The 21,604-nt window shown below is 41.4% G+C and overlaps 1 protein-coding gene across 13 annotated transcripts in view; it reads right to left on the bottom strand.

Moving 5' to 3' along the window:
- Positions 1 to 372: 372 nt before the first annotated feature.
- Positions 373 to 21,604, bottom strand: part of rtn4a (reticulon 4a) — a 45,418-nt gene continuing 24,186 nt past the window's right edge. For 12 of the 13 annotated variants that reach the window (XM_030442517.1, XM_030442518.1, XM_030442519.1 and 9 more), the window contains 6 exons: positions 8,454 to 8,661; positions 6,943 to 7,081; positions 3,411 to 3,480; positions 3,046 to 3,092; positions 2,227 to 2,285; positions 373 to 1,573 (listed from right to left, as the gene is read on the bottom strand). In XM_030442517.1, the coding sequence (XP_030298377.1) occupies positions 1,531 to 1,573; positions 2,227 to 2,285; positions 3,046 to 3,092; positions 3,411 to 3,480; positions 6,943 to 7,081; positions 8,454 to 8,661 (566 nt within the window). In that variant the 3' untranslated portion in view covers positions 373 to 1,530. Of the gene's footprint in view, positions 1,574 to 2,226; positions 2,286 to 3,045; positions 3,093 to 3,410; positions 3,481 to 6,942; positions 7,082 to 8,453; positions 8,662 to 18,480; positions 18,632 to 21,604 lie in introns of those variants that run through there. The other variant, XM_030442527.1, reaches the window with a different exon arrangement.

Raw genomic sequence — 21,604 nt, 5'->3', positions numbered from 1 at the left:
TCTCTCACAATATCCCTAACTTATTGTGAGTCGTGTAGAGAAGATTAGATTACATTATCTCGGCCAAAGGTTTTTTCCCCCATCAGAAACAGGAGAAAACAGTTTAGGTCAGCCTGAGGACATTAGTTTACTTGCCACTCAGGCCTGCCGAGCATGCACCTAATCATTTTGACTAATATTTTGTTTTGCTCTCAAAATGATGACATCATTCTACTTACTATATAATTGAGACTTGAGAAAGGCATATTTCAAACTCTATACTGTCATCTTTGCTAAGATTCATTATGTATTAAGAATGTTTTCTCCTCAGTATTTCGCAGTCAGACGCAAACTGGCTTTACAAAAGATGAGGAACAGACGAGGAGGCTGGACTTTCTTCGTCTAGAAGCTTTATTGATAATTGTTTACATCTCACAATGCATTCCACAAACACGGCTCCCGGCTGGAAGCTTTTTATCGTCACAATTGAAGTATGAAGTTTATCATTCACAATTATACTTGCATAACAAACAAATGCTCGAAGGTTTCCCAAAGTCACATCAAGTTGCAACTTTATTAAGATATTGGCTCCACAGACAGTATGGTTATTTTTTTCTTTAAATCCCATTTCTTTTTTTGTCACTTTTTAAATATTTTATCTGATGTGGATGAATGTAAACGTGTTTCTTCCAGAGTTTTCTTTACTAGACAGCTGCAATGACATGGAAATAACAACTTCTATGTAATTCGTGTGTTTTATTTGTCTGGCAAAGGTTTTCTAGATGATTCTAGCTAGAGTTACTCAGAAGCGATGAAAGTCTTTAAATGGTAGTACAAGCCCCGCCCCCTCCCCTCCCTCCCCGCACCCCTCCCCGCCGCCTCATCAGGAATCAAAGACGGCGTTCACAAATTCATCAGTCATCACATCGAGTCAAAACCACGCAGCAGGTTAAAGAGGAAACGAGCTCGAAGCTTGAGGGACACGACAGTTTAATCAGAAAATACTTCCCACCTCTGAACTCAAAATAAGAACAAATACAAATGGAGAGCAGTTTGCTGCTCGACTTTAACAAAAACAGCAGAGGAAGAAAGAGATATCTCTCCGCTCGGCTCAGCTGCGGGAAGGGAAAACACAAAATGACAAACAACGCCCACCGAGGTGAACTGAAAGAGCATTCTACTCCCACAATGCACTGGGTGGAAGAGGGCAGATTACAGAAGTTTAAAATGTGTTTCTCAAAGAAACAAACATTTCAAAACTCCATTAAAATAAAAAACGCTATATATCATCAAGGTGACGCCGATGTCGTGAACCTCAGCTGAACTCTGACCTGCTTCAACTTTTCCAGAAAACACAAAAAAAGGAATTCAGAACTGGAAAACAAGTGTTTTTATTTTGACAAATAAAGTTAGAAGGGTTGTGCCACGCCAGACCCCTCGTCTCCTCATGCCTCTCTTCATCTCCCCCTCCACTCCCCACATACAACCCCCTCCCCAACAACCATCTTCCTCTCAGGACTTCCTGAATCCAAACTCCCACTTGTCCTTACTTCACTCCGCTTTACGTTTCATCCCTGGCACCTTTGCCTGGATCCTGCAGGATGACAGGAAATTCAGAAAATGATCATAATGAGGGAATCAAAATTTCTGACATTTTTCTCTTAATTCTCTCTTTATTTCTGGACTTCATTCTCAAACCTTGAGAGGTAATACATCTGACTTTTTTTTTTTTTTTTTTTTACAGAAAATTTAAAAAGTCTCAAATCTACATTTGTATCATACATAGAGTACATGTCAAACACACTGCCTTTTTCTGCCGATGGCTCCCAGACTCTGAACAGACCTGGTCTGACGATGTATCATCAGTCAAACAAACAACATGGTTTCACACCTGATGGGTTTCTTGTGGATGGTTTCGGGCCACTCAGTGTTTATTGAGGTTCTCTCCCCCCCCCAGTTTTTTTTTTTACTCCTCTTCCTTGCCCTAATGTCAGTCCCTGATTCAAGTCTATCGATTGAACTGGTGCAGTTGTCATGACAAAAGACAGCTGGTTCATGTGATCAGCAGTAATGTCAAGCTTCAGAGATCAGAGGGTCACTGTGATCATATCTATCAAAGACCTGTTGTATCCTGTCTTTTACAGAAACATGACGCACAAGTTAGTCTCAAAACATACTGTCTTCATGAAGTTGTCAATGTTGACAGAAGGAGGAAACACAGATGGAGGGATGAAACTGTCAACTTACTTTCCAACGACGTCTTTGACCTGGTTGTTGACCAGAGCCAGGTAGTGGTCGATCTGAGCCTGAGACACAGACAGAGAGAGAGTCAGGACCGCTAGCGGCAACAACTTACAATTCTAATCTGTTTATCAGTTTGTTTCAGTATGTGACAGAACACGTGGTGTGTCCTTATTAATGAAGGAAAACAAATAATTCCCATGTGAAACAACATGAATCAGCACATTACATCTGTTATTCTACAATATATCTATAATGTCTGTTGTTGTGTGTGTCAGTGTGTACGGAGGCTCAACAACACAGCAGGTGCACCATTTATAAAAACCTTCACTGAGCTGGAAGAAACCATCTAGAAAAAAGTGTCTGAGGTGTCTAATACTGACAGCAACTACTACCTACTTGAGTAAAAGTACAAAAGTATCAGCTGAACACACATAACATCATTATAGTGACTTCATTTTGCTGTAAATCGCCTCTGTGCCTCATTTCATTATCAAGATTGTTAACACATGAATGACTAACAACTAGATTTAGGATGATTCAGGGAAAGGCACACAGATTTCTTCAGTTACAGTTGGAAAACAAATATTTGCTTTGGAAATTGTTCAGACAGGTGGTTACACCCGACACATTTCACAGATGTATTATGTCTTAATGTGTGGACAACCTTTTTGCACTGCTGTCAGAAAAGCAGCAGGACAGTGAGTTTGATGGTCTATGATATAAATATGATCTCTGAGACTTTGTCACTTCCATGATATTTCATTAAAACATTATTTTTTACAATTAAATGTTGAGTTATTCTTAATAAGACCTAGTTGTTACCTGGTGTTTCTCGTAGATGATCGGGCAGCTGAACGCTCCAACCAGACCTGAAGAACATGAAGAAGAGGAAAAGCTGAATTTAGTGATCAGAACTGAAGAAGTGCTGCTTCTCATTAGTTTGATTTAAAACCAACAACTTAAAACTACGGATATTCATATCCATCCAAAACAACAGGTTGGTTTAAATATCTGATCTTTTATATTATTCTACAGGCATCACTAAACATCCCTCATTCACCACCTGATGGACCAAAAGTAAGAAAGATTTCCTTCCTCTACGCCGTCTCTTTATATTCATCATTGTGAAATTCTAAGGATCATGGGAAACAACAGCTTCATATCAGCACATGTGCCCGTTTCCTCACCCAGAATAAGAAGAGTGAGCCCGTTAAACAAGGCACCAACGTAGGTCAGGATCCACATCAACACAGCAAACTGCAGAGAAAAAGAAGAAATGTTCATTAAAAACATGAAGATCATTAAAATCATTCAATCAGCTCTGTTTCTTGAAACAGGAGACATGAGCTCATCAGTGGTATTGATCCAGACACTCCAAGATAAAAAACACAACACAAGTAATCACACAACTTGTCATTTCATTTTCTGTTGATCAACAAATCCATGTGTCACTTCTGACTGGAGGCCGCTGGGGCACATTAAACATGTGTGCAGGCTCAGCGAGGATGACAACAGAAAGTTCATCAAAGGCAGGAGAATAATATGAACATCCCACAATACATCCAAACACACATTTGTAATCCACATTCTTGAGGCTGAAACTTCCTCCTGATGGGATTACAAGAATCTGACATTTTTACCCTGTTAGGGAATTTCTTCTGCTCTGTCACTGCTGGGGCAAAGTGCAGATCTGTATTTGGACTAGAGGGTGGAGGGAGCCGGCTGAAGGGAGCCGGCTGAAGGGTGCAGGGAGGTGACGACAGGCCTCTGACAGCTGCAGAGCTCTCAGTAAAACTGAACTGTCTTATATTAACAGATCAACACAGCTGATCCTTCAAAATCCACAACTGAAAGGACATGAGTAGAGGGGACCGCCAAATTAAAAGTAGAAGCTCACACTGAGTGTCAAACTTTTATTCATCCTACATCGGGGAAATTCACTTGTTACAGTAGCAGTTAGACAGACACGCAATAACAACAAGACTTCAAAAATACTACAAAAGATTTAGATAGGAGAGAAAGATACAAATAGAAAGGACTGTATGCTATGTGCATTATATACTGGAACAAGAGGCAATGTGCATTGTATACAGACGTAATTGTGCATTATGTACATTTACATAAAGTGTAAAACTATTGCCTTGTTTAAGGCTGGATACATAAGTAAATACAGAGTCTGAATTAAACAGACTCAGTGTAAGAATATGTATATGTAAGAAAAAAATAAAAATAAATAGGAATAGCATTATTGCACAGGATAACTGCACAAGATGGCGGAGGTAGAAGTGCAAGATAAGTAGGTGCTTATGGTGCTACAAAGTAAAGCAGGACCAGATCACCCGTTCGCCAAGCAGCCGGGACATTCATGTTAAAAAGGCTTCACTTTAGTCAATGTGTCAATCCCCAGCAGGTCTGCTGCGCTGCGTATCTGCTCCGTCCCAGCTCCAACAGTCCGAAGCCCTCCGGATCAGATACGCAGGACTTCTATTTCTGGTAGATGCCGGAGCACGATGCAGCAATTCAGCTGAATTTAGCACCGAGCAGACAGGAAGTCAAGCGCCGAAATAACAAACGACATCCGGCTACTTTTCAAAATCAAGCACTCCGTGTTGACACCAGCACACAAATCTCAAAAAGAGACAAACACAAGGTCTTCTGCTGATCCTTCGGTCGGGAACACTTCGTGTTGTTGTTTTTAAATAACACAGACCAATAACTGCGGTCGCGAGTGATTATGCGATTATCGCGGGAACTCCTCGGCCTCGTGATGCCAGCTGTCTACTGTACTGCGCCATAGCGGACTCAAACTGCAACCGGTAGGTAGGGATTGCCGGACGGCGGAGCAAAACAGGATCGGAGCCGCAACGCAGCGGACAGTAACGCAGCGGACACGTATCCAGTGGAAATCGGGGGTAAGGCTTTACCTGAGTGACCTTCAGGTAAGATTGTTTATTAACGGGTACATCCCTCTCGACAACAAACAAGTGATGTAATCAATCACCAACATCAGACATCAAACAGCTTTAATATCCTCTTTATGATAATGACTGGCTCTGAAGATTCAGGTTAGACTCATGACATGTCAAACACTTTACGATTTTAGGTGTTGACAGGAACTGACCCACACTGGACCACAAACCGCAGATTTAACAAGCAGTTAGCAGCTAACTCAAAGAAGACTGGCATCCTCAACAATAGCGGTGGGAATCTCTCTGCACCTCACGATTCGATTCTGATTATCGATGCACCTCAATGAAACTATTTTTTTGTGTACATTTCCATGCATGATTAAAACATTTTTTTTAAAGTTTGCTTATCACTTCCTACCTACTTTTGTGATGATCAGTAAAAAAGACTAATCAAATACCTTCTCTAATATTTTATTATATCCATAAACACAGAGTCCTCCTGTTACTGCCAATGAGCACATCCCTAAGCGACACTAAATTATAAAACAGTATACTGGAGGCTATACATTTTTTTAAAAAAAGCTTTCAATGCAATAATCAATGTAGCTGTTAACCCTTCAACACATTGTGGACCTATGTATCAGCTCTCGTACCAACACATGGCTACTTGCCTACCCGCTTACATCAAAGTGTCCAAACCTTCTGTTCTAGTTTCCCTGTGGAGCGTTGATATTGCTGTGTTAGTGAAGGGACGGCGAGATGGTATTTTGTATCTTGGCTCTGGAGTGAACACCATCGTCCGAAAACCCACGTTCTCCACAAATGAATACGGTCTTAAATCCAATGCAATAAAACTTAAGATGGATTTCGTGATCCGCTTCGCTCTCTCAGAGTTCAGTTGAAGCTGTGCCACCGCCTGCTTGATCGTTCTCTGGCTGGCATCTGCAGCAGGTCGCTGCTTCTCTCCCAACTCTAGGTGGTATTGCACAAGGTGGTTTCTCAAATGAGTTGTGTTGCTGAAGTATTTAAGTTGAGTTCCACACACCTTACAAACTGTGTACGTCTTGTCAGAGGGTTAGACTGCTGAAATTACTCCACAAGTGATTGCTGCCGGCTAGCCTATTAGCTGGCTGCAAACTGTGGAATGGATTTACTGAACGGGGGCGTGTCTCATAACTCTGTGTCACTGAGCCACACCTCCGTTCAGGAAATCCATTCCACAGTTTGCAGCCAGCTAACAGGCTAGCCGGCAGCAATCACTTGTGGAGTAATTTCAGCAGACAACGTTAAAGCACAGACATGGCTCATGGATCAGAAATCTCCGCAGGTTGGATCAGAAACCCATCCAGTATCGGTGAAGGGATCAGCCTCAGCAGCCATTTTGTCGCCGCTCAAACATAAACAACTTGCACATGTGTGTTCGGTGTGCATGCGTGTACAGCAGAGAACCAGCAGGCGCTTTCTGTAGCGCTCTGCAGCAGGCAAACTGAATGTTGCAGCAGGCGAAATAATTTCTGTTTTAAAATTACCATTACTAACTTATCTGCATTGAGACAATCATTCTAGAGAGAATGGCGATGCATCGAGGAATCGAAATTGTTTCCCACCCAAACAAAACAATGAGTCAGTTAAGGCCAGGAGATGCTGACCCTCCAATAGGCCCTGATCCACTGCCACATTTCAGATGCTGTAGTTATTTACAGTTTAGACGGCACTGCCCGACATGAGCCGCTGTTACATTTTATCTTTAAACACTCCTCCAGCCTTCATATTAATTTATCATTCCTTTGTGAGCCAGCATCGGACTCACCTTGATGGAGTCAACCAGGTCATCGACCAGGAAGAGGCGCCTTAATTCACCGATGGTCTTGTTGAGCTTGGCCAGAACCATGTCACTGTACTTGTGGACCATGTCTTCAGACAGCGCCACCTCATGGTCCAGGTACTGCCTGAAGGGGCCAGCAGAGGAGAGGGTCATGAGAATGTCTGAATCTTACACATGCTTACACCATGATTACAGTAGTTTAAACAGAAAAGCTATCATCCTCTGCTGAGTTGGTGCGTCATTAACTCTTTCATTCACCGGCAAGATGTTTAAACTTTAACATAACCTAATAGATTAAAATAAATACTCTGAAACCTTTTCGGCAATTTCAAAAATTGACGTCCCAAACAGTTCACATTATTTTTATCTTAACCATTTCCAATTATTTTATCAGTCTTTTAAATGATCTGCCCTAACGGCATAATGTTATGGGTTTTATCTGACTGAATATTATTTTACATTATTTTCATTCTTTATCAAATTCCATGTTTGTTTGTGGCCTGTAGTGGGATTGCTTTTAGTTAGTCAGTATTTGTTATTGTTCTTCCTTTTCTTTGCTGTATCTGACTTTGTGTCATTGGAAACGACAGTTACCCCTCAATGATGTCTCCAGTATCAATAACTGTCGATTGATGGATCACCACTGTTTTTTGGCTGGAGACTGGTGCTTATTTAGAGCCAGGGTGCTAAATATTCCATAAAATCTGTTTTGAGTCACTTTGCAGATGTGTTTTGACTTTTAATTGCAGCGCTCATTTTTCTCTCTGATGCCGTAAGATCTGAAGAAATCAGCTTGTAAAGTGACTCTGTGAGCTTGCTTTTCTCCAGCTTATGTTAATCTGAGCTAATTGGCCTCTAATGTGCCATGAGGTCAGTGTGGAGGTAAAAAAAACACAATAAGAAGGTTTTGTCAAACAGCCAGGAAGGAGGATGAAGAAACGAACCACCAGTAAGAAGAGGAAGTAAACAGTCACTGCTTCACAGGATACACATTCATGTGCTTCTTTGTGCTGTGACGTTTGACCTTGTCACTAAAATTACAATTACTCAAAGATTTTGTGCTTAAAACGTTCCTATCTGGACTCGACATACTTTCTGACATCAGGAGACAGATCCGACCGCCTGCAGCACTGACTGATAATTAAGATTAATCAGGTCAGTGATTTCTGTGATGTGACTGGCTGAGTTGAAGTCCCACTGAAACCCTGAACCTGTTATTGTTTGATTTTATATCCCACACTTCTTTTTTCTTATGTTGTAGAAAGAACCCACAGGTTATAAAGAGGGTTAAACCCTAACCCGACTGGTGAAGAACTTTTTAAAAATAAATGTATTTTTAACAATGGCCCTAATCCTCTTCCAAACATCAGTATTAATAAGAGCTTACTCATAATAAACACTTCTACCCAGCAAAGCCTCGTCTGTAAATCGTGACGCTGACACAAAGTAGGTGATATCCGCATCCGGCAACATCAGCACTGGACCCTCTGACTCACTTGAATGGGTGTCCTTCATCTGACTTCTGGATGGCCTGCAGGATGCCTTTGTATATCCTGAAGCAGATGGTGACTGACAGCAGAGCCAGGCCGATGTAGGAGCACACGCTGACGATGCTGCACACCATCAGGGAGAGGAGGAGCAGCAGGGCGGCGCCGAACACAATGCCTGTGGTCTTCACATCACGCCAGTAGAGGAGATCTACCACTGCAGGAGGAAGAGGAGGAGGACTGAGGGTTAGTGCCAATCATCCACAGAGGAGTAACTGAGCTCAGCCTGGAGCTTTGTTGATATACATTTTACATTGTTGTTTGTTGGAGTTTGATAAAAACAATCAGGATGATGGGTCGTGGTATCCGTTTGGCTCCATAACACAGTCCTATTTGTTGCCTCATCTATTTTAAAAAGCTTTGAGAGGACAATAAATCTTTTCAATGTACTTGCTGACCGTTAACCCACAAGGAAAGTTCAAATAGGATGTGTGGAATACTGTAGATGAGACATGTTGTTTATGCAGGAAAGATTATTGTAATATCTGTGATGCAATTTAATGTTTAACACTACTTTTAAAAGTATGTTGATGATTCAAGGGATAATGTCGTAAACTATACATATTTAAGACACCTTTGACATTTCAATTTCAAATGGTCCCATTCCTGGTCTGTGCACACAAACGTCCGCCTGCTTAACACTTGTACCGGTATTTTCTTTAACATTTTGACTCTCATGTCTCAGGTCGCCACCATGTGAGATTATTTCAACTGCCTTCTACAGTGCATTTCTTAATAAAACACGTATGTAACGTAACATGTGTTTGGGGAAACAACAACGTCACACCTCAAGTTGTCCATGTTCATCATGTCCTTTCGTGCATTTGACGCATCTGTGACATAGATTTTATAACCGTGCTAAAAATATCCGTATTAAGACTAAATGCTATTTGATTTTTGTTTTGTTAAAACATACTGTGTGGAATCATTTATTTTTACAATTATCCAACTATTGATTGTTTACAAGTAGAGATGCACCGATCAGGATTTTTGGGGCCGATCACCGAAAGCAGTATCTGCCGATCACCGATCACAGCGTCAAATCCATATATTTTCCTATATTGTTGTCTTGTGTAACTTTCATATATTTAATTAATGTTTCTTCTTACACAACATTGACATTGTATTATTAAGTATAAAAATTAGGAGATGAGAAAGTATCATGAATTGACCACCGTTTTATTGCAGGCTGAGGCAATGTGCAATATTTCACACTCTAGAGACTCTTAGAGACAACTTGGACTCAGCTTACACAGAGTAACTGTAGCTTACTAGTGGGAATGCAGTCAGGGTGGGAATTTCATCATTTTAGGGGCACCAAGGCCACATGACAGGGCACAAAGGCCACTGAGTAAAATGTGTTGATTTACCTTTCAGACTGATACCATAACATCCTAATTTATAATAAGACATGGATTGTGTATTAAAACATTTTTTAATACCAAAATCAAGTTAAAGTTACATTAGAAAGTAGTTTTTGTTAAGTAGGATTAGGGTGAGGTGAGTTTTGTGACACCTCACTGAATATTAGTGTTATTGAATATTTCTCCCAATAGAAATTCCCCAAAATTATGGCAAAGCACATTTTTCCCAAACAAAAAAATTGTAGAATAACCAGCAGGAGACCACTGATGTGTGGAGTGATTTTGGTGGCACTACACTCTGAATAATAGTGAAGTTATTGAATATTTTTTGTAGTTTCTCTTTTCAGTGTTGCACTTTGTAGACGGTCCCTGCGCCCTCGTCTCACAGCTGGCTGACCATACAGACCAGAGTTAATGTCCAGACGCTCGTTCTGATTAACATACGGTTGTAGCTCGTTGTCTTCCTCACTACAGTAGGAAAGAGCCGTCGTTTGTGTTTTAACAAGGTTTCACTTATGAGTTATTGATCCGGGAAGTTCGAATCTGTGAATATATTTCCAACTTTACCGGACTAAATCCTACCACATAAGTCAGTTACGTATCATGTCAAACCGGCTGCGCTCGCTCGCTGTGCTGTAAGTTTCGTTCTTGTGTTTTGAGACGCTGCTGCTGTTTGAGAGGCTTTCACGTGAGATCATCGTGATGATGAGACTCCACCTGCGCGAACCGCAGACTCACTGAAGTTACTGTGAGTGACTACTGTGCACTCAGGTGGCTGTAATTAAAGGCAAGCCCGCTACGCTGACCTGGCCAGGGGCACAGAGGACACTGTGGCCGTACCATGAGTTTTTTTTTCACGGGGCATCAAGGCCAAAGTGCGGGGCAACGGCGGCCATGAAATTCCCTCCCTGCATGCAGTTAATGCACTGTCTTTATACTTAAACGTCATCTGATCGGCCTGATGTGATCTATTTTGAGAACTCCGAACAAAACCGATAGGGGCATTATCGGCCGATTGCGATCGGTTGCCAATCGATCGGTGCATCTCTATTTACAAGCCCAATAATTGATCAAGGATACTCTTTGAAATTTGACCTTCCAACACATGAACAGATGAGACATCATGAGGTTTTCAGGGGAAACACTGATTGATCAGTATGTTTGGGGTGTGACAGCCACTTTGATGAAATTACTCAGTGTGAGGTTTCAGGAAGAAAAAGTCAAAACTTGTCAAATTTTCTGCTTCCGTTCTCAGCTGGACATCACACGGGTGGTGCATGTGTAGAGATGGAGCATCTCGAAGTGCGTCTCTTCTATCAGTGACCAATGTGAGGTCAGAGGTCACTTTGTCAGTCTCGCCCTGCAGGAGGACATTCACTGGAGCTGCTGACTCACCGCTGTCCTCGTCTCTGAGCCTTAATTTAATTTACTTTATTTGATAGGAACAATGCAGGTTTACATAGTAACACTTCCACTTGTTACAAACAAGTCGATATGACTGATGTTCTGCTTACAGAGATTGTAGCTAATGCTAGTTTCAAACTCCCGTACCTAGTTAGGCTTTTAAGAGGGTCAGAAGAAAGACATCAAAGTTACATAACAACACAATAAAATGTACAATACATCTAAAATCATACCAAGTCATGACCCATTAAAAATGCATACAGCTCTGATTTTGTTTCAGCCATTTGTGTTAAAAATCTTAATGTCTCAGGTTAGTTTTATTTCGGTCGGTAGTGAATTCCACATCTGGGAACCCTTTATAGAAAAGGCTGATTGCCCAAAGGAGGTCTTACGGCGTGAGATTTTACAGTTACCACTTCCGTACCCCTGGTGATCCTATTTCTATTTTGTCTGCTAAAAAGACTGCACAGCACATCTGGTGCCAAGTTCTGCAAACACTTAAAAAACAGTTTGACAGATGAACATTTTAGGAAATTATCAAAACTAAGCAAATTATACTGCTTCAAAATGTGACAGTGATGCCACTTTATTGGTTTCTTGGCCATTATTTTTAAGGTTTGATTAAACAAAGGTGCAATTAACTTAATTGTAGTTGGAGAGGCCTGACTCCACACTGTAACACAATACGACATATGAGAAAAAATCATGGCATGCATATAAAGCTGTGCTGCTTTGATTGGTATATGATGTGTAATTAGTTTGAAGCAATCAAAAAATGTTGGTAGTTTTTGATATCTTTTTGATTGTTGTGTTTGTCAAACTTGAGTCTGGAATCCAGAACTACACCCAAATATTTAAAATCCTTTACCATCTCAATTTCCTCTCCCTGCAGTGTTATGCAAAAATCTTCTGATTGTGGTGTGTTTTGGACGTTCTTACACTTTTCGCCCTGTCGCCACAGTGATGACATCATAGTGATGCAACATCAGCAGCCACACTGAAGGTTACTAGGATTTTATTGTGCCATCCAAAAGTGCCCCTAACGATCACGCATCTGCCACTAAGCTTACTGTTGATGTCATCAAACAGGACGCCTCTCAGGAGCTTTCAGAGTCCGACTGCAGTGAATAAACACTGGTATTCACTGGCTCCGCCCCCTGCTTCCTGTTCTTTTGCCAGGTTTGGCTGATTAACAAAATGGCTGCTTACAAACAGGCTTTTTTCTGCAATACACTTCCAGTTTGGCAGCCTTTTCAGACTGTAATGGAACTGATGTGGAAACTGCAGAAAAGCATTTTTATCACACTTGTCACTTGTTGGATTAGTCCATTGTGATTCGGCACAAACTTCTTGTGAAGTCGGAATACACTTTTAGAAACGGCTACAGTTCTTTAGACTAATCTTACCTTTCTAGAGGTACTTTACTCGTAATTTGATTATGATTGATTTCATTTGGTAAGAACTTGACAGGCTGATTATAATAGTTGACATTTCTTTTAATTATTTACACAGAAGTAATGTATGATCAGGGTTTCCCCCAGAAAACTTGCCAAGCCCGGTGGTAAGTTGGAAGGGTGACCCACCGGCGGCGAAGCATTTTTTTTTGGTGACAGGGGCCTGACACAGGCCAGCAACTGACTGATGGCAGTGCCCTATAGGTAACAGATTCATGATGTAGTACAGTTTAGATTGATTTAATGCAAGACAATATGGAACCAGAGTTAAAAGTTAATTGGTAGGCAATTACGTGCTTTAGGAGCCAGTAAAGGCATCTAAAACCACCAATTATGGCTTCATGCTCCGTATTAATCACTGGCTCGAATGCTGCAGTGATTGACAATCCTACAACATGGAAACAGTGCAAGCCAACTATTGGATATTTCATGATAGATATTTCGTTATAATCAGTGACATATATGTACATTTGAAACAATGTGGCATTGTTTACATTTGCTTCCAGGGCTTGACGCTAAGCTTTTTTCCAAGTAGCACTGTGCTACCATGCTGAAAAATGTAGTAGCACACAACATTTTTTAGTAGCACAATGAAAATTCAGCAATTTTGGTAAAAACGTCATTTTCAAACAAATAAAGTACTTATTTAGCCTAATCCTAACCCTGTAGACTCATTTTAATGTTATAACTGGCTCTTTTAAACTGGAAGAATGTCCCTGCTCCAGCGGTCAACATAGTCTGGTCTCCTGACCCGCTTGGAACTAAGCCACCTCTCTACAGCTGGACTGGGTCATAGCTCTCCAGTGGAGGCTCCTCGAGCACACGGCCAGGCTGCTTCGTGTGGAGGTCTAAAGCTTCACAGCTACAGTTACAGCTACCCGGCTGCTCCCAGCGTCCAACATAACATTTTTTTCTTACTGGCCCGCTTGGCCAGTAGATTCGAGTTTTACTGGCCCCATGTGTAATTATAGTGGCCCAGCCACGAAAAGAATTAAAATAACTGTTTTTCTGGAAAAAAAAAAGAAAAAAAAAGACTTGTTTTTAAACTGAAATTGTTCCCGTTTAATTGTTTGGAGAGTCTGTCCCTGCAAAATCAGTATGATCTGGCAGTGGTGGCAAAAAGTAATAGTGGTTTGCGTTATAACACGTATTACAATTTCAAAATTGAAATTACAACATATTTAATATTTTGAGATGTATCATTTCTCTCACTCCTATTGTGAGAAGAATTCTGTTATCATTTTTCAGGTGATTGATTTTCTGAAAGCACTGTACAAACAGTACCATTAATTATCCCAAAGTGGAGGGATCAGTATACCTGGATCATTTTTTAAAGTAACCTATAATAACCACACCCTGACATGTAAATGTGACATCTGTCTTGATTCATTTAATTTAACTTAAAATATGGAAAACTGACTGCATAATATATGAATCAGAAACAGAAATGCTTTACAGCAGCTCCCATTCAAAGTCAAGAATATGCATAATAATAATAATAATAATAATAAACTATATATATATGCTTGTCTTGCGAGTCTAATTTATTTTGAAAAAACATCAAGGAAGAAGACGTGACCACTGACACTGCACGTTTTTCTTCTTCGCCTTTTTCACGTGTTGTGCCCAGAAGGATGCCAGAGAATTCACAGAGAAGCTGGAGAAGTTTGTGACATTTTCATCCGGATTTTTGTGAGGAGGAAATTAAACGCCTGTCCCAAATAAACGCCTGGTCTGTTAAGTGATTGAAACAAATAAACGCCCGGCTATTATTGGGTATTTTGCGGTAGTTCCTGCATCATCAGCACGAGCTGAACAATAAAATCTAACACAGCAAGAGAGGCGGGACTTAAGGCAGAACAGCCAATCATCAAACCCCTCAGTCCCAAAGCCGGTGTCATGTTTGAAGCAGCAACAGGAGAGAGAGGGAGAGAGGAGGCAGCTGCAGCGAGCGCAGACACAGAGCGGCCGGAGTGACTGAGCGACTGTAGTGACTGAGCGACTGTAGTGAGGCGTTTGTGCAAAACTGCGGATAAACGGCAGAAAAAATGTGGGTGTTTACTGCTCAGTGCTCACGTAAACAGCAAAACGGTGAATGTACTACAGTTTTGTCGGAGTCGCACTGATGCGACTGAATGTAATTTTCTATTCGCACTGGAAATAATCAACTCACAAATGCGAGCAAAACAGTCGCACTGTCGAGCCCTGGCTTCTGCTTGCTGCCATATTGATGCTGGTGGACCCAACATGAGCGTTTAGTTTATCTTGCCTATAAGTAGTGCAAGGAGCTTCAATAAACGCTCTATGGCTTGTGTTCATGTCAGGAACCTGAGACAGTGCAAAATGCTTTGATTCCTTGTAGAAACTATGACTGCCAAAGACAAGATCTACTCAGAATTGCAAGAAATTAGCTTGGAAGAAGTAACTCTGAAAAGTATTTTAGAAGTCAAGCAGGACGGGAAAACGCTGCTTCAAATTCTTAAAAGACACTGGTCTATATAGCAGGATATAGTGCACCAAGGTGCTAGTCCCATAGATGGCAGCAACACAACTTTTGGAGGCAGGCTGCTGTAAAACCCAGAAGAAGAAGAACCACTAAACCACTGTGAAATTAGTGCACTTATTATTGTTAATATTTTCACGTATTGTGAAACAAACAACATAAAACGTACCATAATTGGTCAGGTACAGCCACCCGCTGTAAACTAATTTTGATTAAATCCGCTGGTTCTATGTTTCCCATCGCGGCACAGAGAAGGCTGCTCTGTCACTGTAGTGGACGACGAGCTAACATCCATGCTAGCTGCCTCATCGACCTGTGACTAAGCCAACGTCGTGCCGCTGCACACCTGGTCAACAGGTGAACCACGCCTTAGCTCGTCCGACTTAGGGAGATTTTCGTCTTTTTCTTTGTGACATCCCGTTATGTTCAATCACAAGGCACTGACCCCTGACACTGCTCATTGGGTGCCGTGGCATGTATTAATAATAATAATAATAATAATAATAATAATAATAATAATAATAATAATAATAATTTAAAAAAATGATTGACTTATTAGCCATCTTGATCTGAGAATGCTTTTCGGGCTTGGCTCTTACCATTTAGGCGGTCACATGAGGCATTTTTAATTCTGATTATTAGTGTAATAGTAGGGTCCATGGACCCACAACTCCGGCCTCAGTGACTGGTAATTATGTGGAGTTTAACCTGCTGGTTCCGTCTGACGTACAGGTGCTGCAGGGAGCTTGGCGACTCTCTGAGGAGCTGACAGACAGGTGGTGTTGAGATGGTGGCTGGGGGGTCGGACTCTGCTGTGAGACAGCTGAGTTCATGACCTGTGTCCTGTACCGAGCATGCTTATATTTCACCAGGGAATTCCAGGCAGGTCAGTGGACATTATTAGAAGCGAAGGAGTCCTGGGTTTCCTGCAGGCTCTGACGTGGCTGGCAGCTGACACACGCTGTACTTTCTGACTCTGAACCATGAGGACGTCACGTCAAACTGCACCATACTTATCGACATTACAGCTGAAGAGCCTCCATAATAAAGTGTTCACTGTAAAACTCGGCAGGTACATGATCCACTTCATAAGCCATTAAACAATAAGGTCTCAAACTCTTGTGGATAAAATGTGTTGCTGATAAGCAAAGCAGCATTAAAATGCAAACTGAAGAGACAATAGCAGGTGGTGTGAGCGAGGGCGGCCGTGTTGCTCAACAACACAAATGACCGGCCGGCCACAATATGTTTGCCAACCAACAGAAGCATTTAACAGCCAATAAAAGAGCTTATGAGGCTGAAAACCTCACATCAGATTTCAATATGTTGTTTTCAAGCGGAGAAATCTGACTGACTGCTTCCACTACATAACGGCTGCTCAACATTAATACACAGAAAAAAGACTTGTTTTGCTGACAGAATATTTAAAGCTGAAGTGACAAGTCCATGACAAAATGTCAAATTAAGTCACATATCAAACAAAACACTTAAGTTTTCTGTTTTCAGCACATCAAATGTGACTATTTGCTGCCTTTCTTTCTTTTCTATCCATACCTCTTCAGTATGTTTGCGTTTGGGACAGGTGGTCATAAAAGGCGAGCGACTGAAGGCGTCTACAACTTTACTGAGGAGTATCTTTCATTACTTTTAATTGGCATACACACATTAAAAGATGTGTGGCAACTAATCATTATTTTCATTATTTTGTCACAATATTTTTAACAAGGTCAAATGCCTGTCATGAGTTCTTCGACCCCCAAGTGATATCTGATATCTGTCAAATATATATTCTACTCAGATTGCATTACAGTGAAGTAGTCTGATTTTTTTTTCATTGTCAGAGAAAATCACCCGTCTTGTGTTTCCTTCTGACGGAAGATCACCTGATTAATAACTAATCTACTGACAAAAATACAACCTTTTGTTTCAATATATCCAGAAATTTTAATGTATCCGTTAACATTTGCTGGTTTAAACTCTTTAACTGCATGCATGTATATATATATATATATATATATATATTTGTTTTACTTGCTCTGATTTCGAGTCCTCTTGATTATATGTTATTCACATCTCTGTAGTATGATATTTCTATTATAGGAGGTACTGGAACGTTCCAAGTTCTCCTCAGGGGTCAATAAACTAGCCTGACTCTAGAAGAAGACACTTCAAGATGCTCATTACAACTTACAAGATGCTGAGGTGACGCCATTTTTCAAGGTATTGCATCAAACTTGTAACTGTCAGTATCATGACGACACAAACACACACTTCTTTGACATCAGCAATCAAAATGTAATCAATAACCCTGATAACGTGCAGTGAAATCAAACAAATCAACCAATAATACACCTATCAGTGTCATCTGTGAGAGCATGGTCAGTACAATGATCTCCTATGTCCAATATACTGCAGTTAACCCTGACACACACACACACACACACACACACACACACACACACACACACACACACACACACACAGGGCTCCAGTAAAGACGAGGCCTGTCAGCTGCTTCACAGTGACTTCATTAGAAACAGAGGAGGTTTATATTCGGGGAGCTTCTCTCTTATTGAGCACAGCGGCTGTAAATGTGGGCGTTAACAGCTAGCTACTACGTTAGCTTTGCTGACAGCTAGCTCTCCCCCGTTATCTTACGGCTCAGTATGCTAACACAAATGTTGTAAGCAGCAGCTGTGGTCGGTAGTTTGACAGAGAGCCATTGTCTGGATGTGAAGACACGGACCCACCAGCCAACATGAGAGGAGGAGGCGGAGGAGGGGGAGGAGGAGGAGGCGGAGGAGGGTCTCCGGTCCAAATGTGACTGCCTGGCTACATATGGTAGCAGGCGTGCTAGCAGCGCCGGAGCCTGGCTAAAAATAGACCCCGCATCACAGCGCGCTAAACCCCGGCGGCTGATCTCGTTTCACTTCTCGCTATGTTTAATCGCTCTATCCCCGTTTCTTTAACATGGTCAGTGTCGCGAAGAGTTTTATTATCCTCCGGGGGGGGGGGCGGCTGCCAGCCCCCACCGGCAGCCCGGTCCTCACTGCGGGGACAAAACGCCAAACTGTCCGACGTGACCTCCGCAGGAGACCCAATCTGCCTCCAACCCTCCCCGGGCTGAAGCCGCAGTCCCGCTACTCATGCAAATACTGAACCGGTCATACAAGCGACATAACCGTGTCCGGAGGCGTCATGTGAAAGAACAGAGAGGCGGTCGGTAAACAAAAGATTAGAAGCAGACTAACCCCGTTTAGCGTCCATCTTGAACCTCCACTCAGCACGCAGCAGCACGGCGGCTCCGCCTGGCTGACGGGAGGCGAGAGAGGGGAGAGAGACACCGAGGAGGAGCGGGAGAGAGAGACACATGCGCAGCTCGGTCTCTCGGCTCATGCGCTGCTCATATCCTGTTAATCACTGCTCATTAATGCATTTCAGATCATTTTTAAAAAAACGTTTAGCTGCACGAAACAATGAGCAGTAAATACTAAAGAGGAACAAAGCTCTGCTCTATAAAACACGTCATCAGTATCTTAATAATAATAATGTTAATAATAACACTCGGTTATGTTTAATAGAGTAAAATAGAGTGCTATCACCTATCACTTTATTTTACATGTCCATGCTTCAAAACAATGGATTGAAATAATCTGATATTAGACTAAAAGGTGCATTTTGGTATTCGTATTTAGAGACATAATCGAGTAACTGCTAACATTAGTGGACATTAATCTCCTCCTTCAAAGAGAAAAACCTCTTTTTGGTGTCTACTCATGAAGTCCTGTCTCTAAACATGAGCCAGACATTTTCATCTGATGTTGGCCGATCACAGATATATCACTATCTGCATATATGTTGTCTCATATGCACCAATATTAAATTGTTTGGTTGAATTGAATTTGTTGGTATTTACACCGCCTGCGCAGAAGCTTTACAAGCAGGCTGGGCCTGGGCTAGCTAGTTAGCTAACTTCTCTGCAACACAATAAATAAACAAAATTAGATTGAAAAAAGTTTGTTAAACTGTAAAATCTGTATAGAATAATATATTCTTGATTAAATGTCTTGTTTATCACTGCCCAAGTTTATATAATCCAGCAGTTAAACACTTCCTTTCATCAGTACGATCCCATCCACATGAACTGTTTGACACTGATCAATAAAGTAGGTTTAACAAATGAACACCAGAGTTTCACCACCCTGATACAAAGTTCATCCACAGCAGATAGGCAGGCGTGAACTAGATATATGTGAGAGGGCATCGTTATCATGAAGATATGGGTTTTCTAAAGACTGCGACAGCAGGAGGAGGAGGAGGGTGGAGGAAGAGGAGACGGAGGAGGAAGAGGAGTCGGAGGAGGTGCAGGAGGAGGGTGGAAGAGTGTTACATAACCCAGCTGTAAATGGAAAACTGGATTCAGAATGCCAAGCAAAGAGATAACAGTTAGGAATTCCAATCTAACCAACTGGAACGGAAGAAACCCGACTGAACATCAGATCTGACAGTTTAAAATCCTTGTAAGGCACTACGAGCTGTCCAGGATCACCAGGTGCATGCTGGGACAGCAGTCCAACAACTGAGCCATTGACTCCAACACAAAGAGACACAAACCAACGAGGATTTAACCATCAGGCCTGGTTAGGTGATTTTACTCGGGACCAGAATGAGCTGCAGAAGGGCTTTTTATTTTTTGTCTTTAAAACGAACATTTCACCCAAAATTAAACTGTCAGGGTTGTTCAAGCTTCCTACCTTGAGCGTTATGCACATTATCAATTAGTCTTTATTTTTCAGTGAGGTTTTTTGTCCCACACAAATAATATTCAGTTAACTTTTATGCAAGACAAATATAAACAAATCCATAAGCTGGAAAAATCAATTATTTGAGAAAATATATTCTTCTTGGATAAATATCACTCAACTAATCTCGTTCATCTTTAGTCATTAGTAATCTAATTTGTTCTCAATGGGCTAAAACATAGACTGCATATATCACTGAGTGGTAAAGTTCAGGACAGATTCAGAGTACAGGAAGTAGAGACGTGCTTCAACTATACATGTCCCATTAGGGTATAAACTAACTGTAAATCTCCGTTACAAAAAGACACTGAATAGAAAATATGCTGCTATAGGCTTACAGGACAGTCTTCATTAGAGGCAGGACACTTTATAGAGAGCTGAGGTATTAACAAGTAATGATGACCTCAGTGTGGACGAGGATGATGAGTCACTATCGGCAAAAAATGTGTGAGAGGTCAAAAACATGACGACGTTCCTCATTCCTGAGGATAAACTGAAAGACGCACAGCGCTGTTCGCAACATAACGCCCAGTTTTTCACTGCTGTCTCTCACACACACAGCAAGTACTGCTTCGTCATTGTGCGACTCGGTCTCGTGGTGTTAGAGACACAGCAGCTTCTTTACACGTTCTGCTGCTTCATGGTTCTCTCTCGTCACCGGCTTGATGAACAGAGCTGGTCTGACACTCTGAGATCTCTCTCTCACACACACACACACACACACACACACACACACACACACACACACACACACACACACACACACACACACACACACACACACACACACACACACACACACACACACACACACACACACACACACACACACACACACGTTGAGATGAGAAGCAACAGCAGCACTCTGACCTCAGATGATGCAATGACAGCAGGACTCATGAAGATCATAAGATTAAACACTACAGCTAAGTCTAAATTGAAATAAGGGGCCGATTCCCATCTGCATGTTTGACCACTGACCAAATGACGGTGGCCATTTTGGCAGAACATTAGCAACACAAGCTTCTCCACTGTGAAGATTTGCTGCTTCTGTCTTTAATTATCACATTGAATACAGGTTAAAGTCTTGTCACTGTAAACTGCTTATCTTGGGGGTTTTACACTGATGGCTCTGATGAACGCTCTCTGGACGTCTGAAACTTGTAGTGAACTTTTGTTCATTATCCTAAAATGCTTCATTTACTGTAAATCCAAAACATCACAGATGAATGAGGCATGAAAGACAAACTACTTTGTACTAACAAATGCCAGAATGTGGCGAGAAATGCACATTACAACTTCCACATCCCAGAGCTCGTCTTTACATACTTGTATTCAGCTTGCTGTGACTTTTGACAAGATTAACCACAAATCTTCCATTTAATGAAGCTTGAAGCAGATTAGGAAGTCAAACATTCACCATTACTGTGATAATGAAAGATTAAATATTGTGTTAAGAAAACACATTGCTTAATATTGTCTGATTAATCCAGTGAAGATGTTCGGCATCTTTTGTTTTTTACTTCATCTGGTTGCCTTCTCACTTATAATTGAGGAGTTGATAGTAATTCTT

The sequence above is a fragment of the Sparus aurata genome, chromosome 15, assembly GCF_900880675.1.
Source record: "Sparus aurata chromosome 15, fSpaAur1.1, whole genome shotgun sequence".
NCBI lineage: Eukaryota > Metazoa > Chordata > Actinopteri > Spariformes > Sparidae > Sparus > Sparus aurata.
The sequence above is the reverse complement of the archived record's forward strand: the minus strand, read 5'-3'. Positions and strand labels throughout refer to the sequence as shown.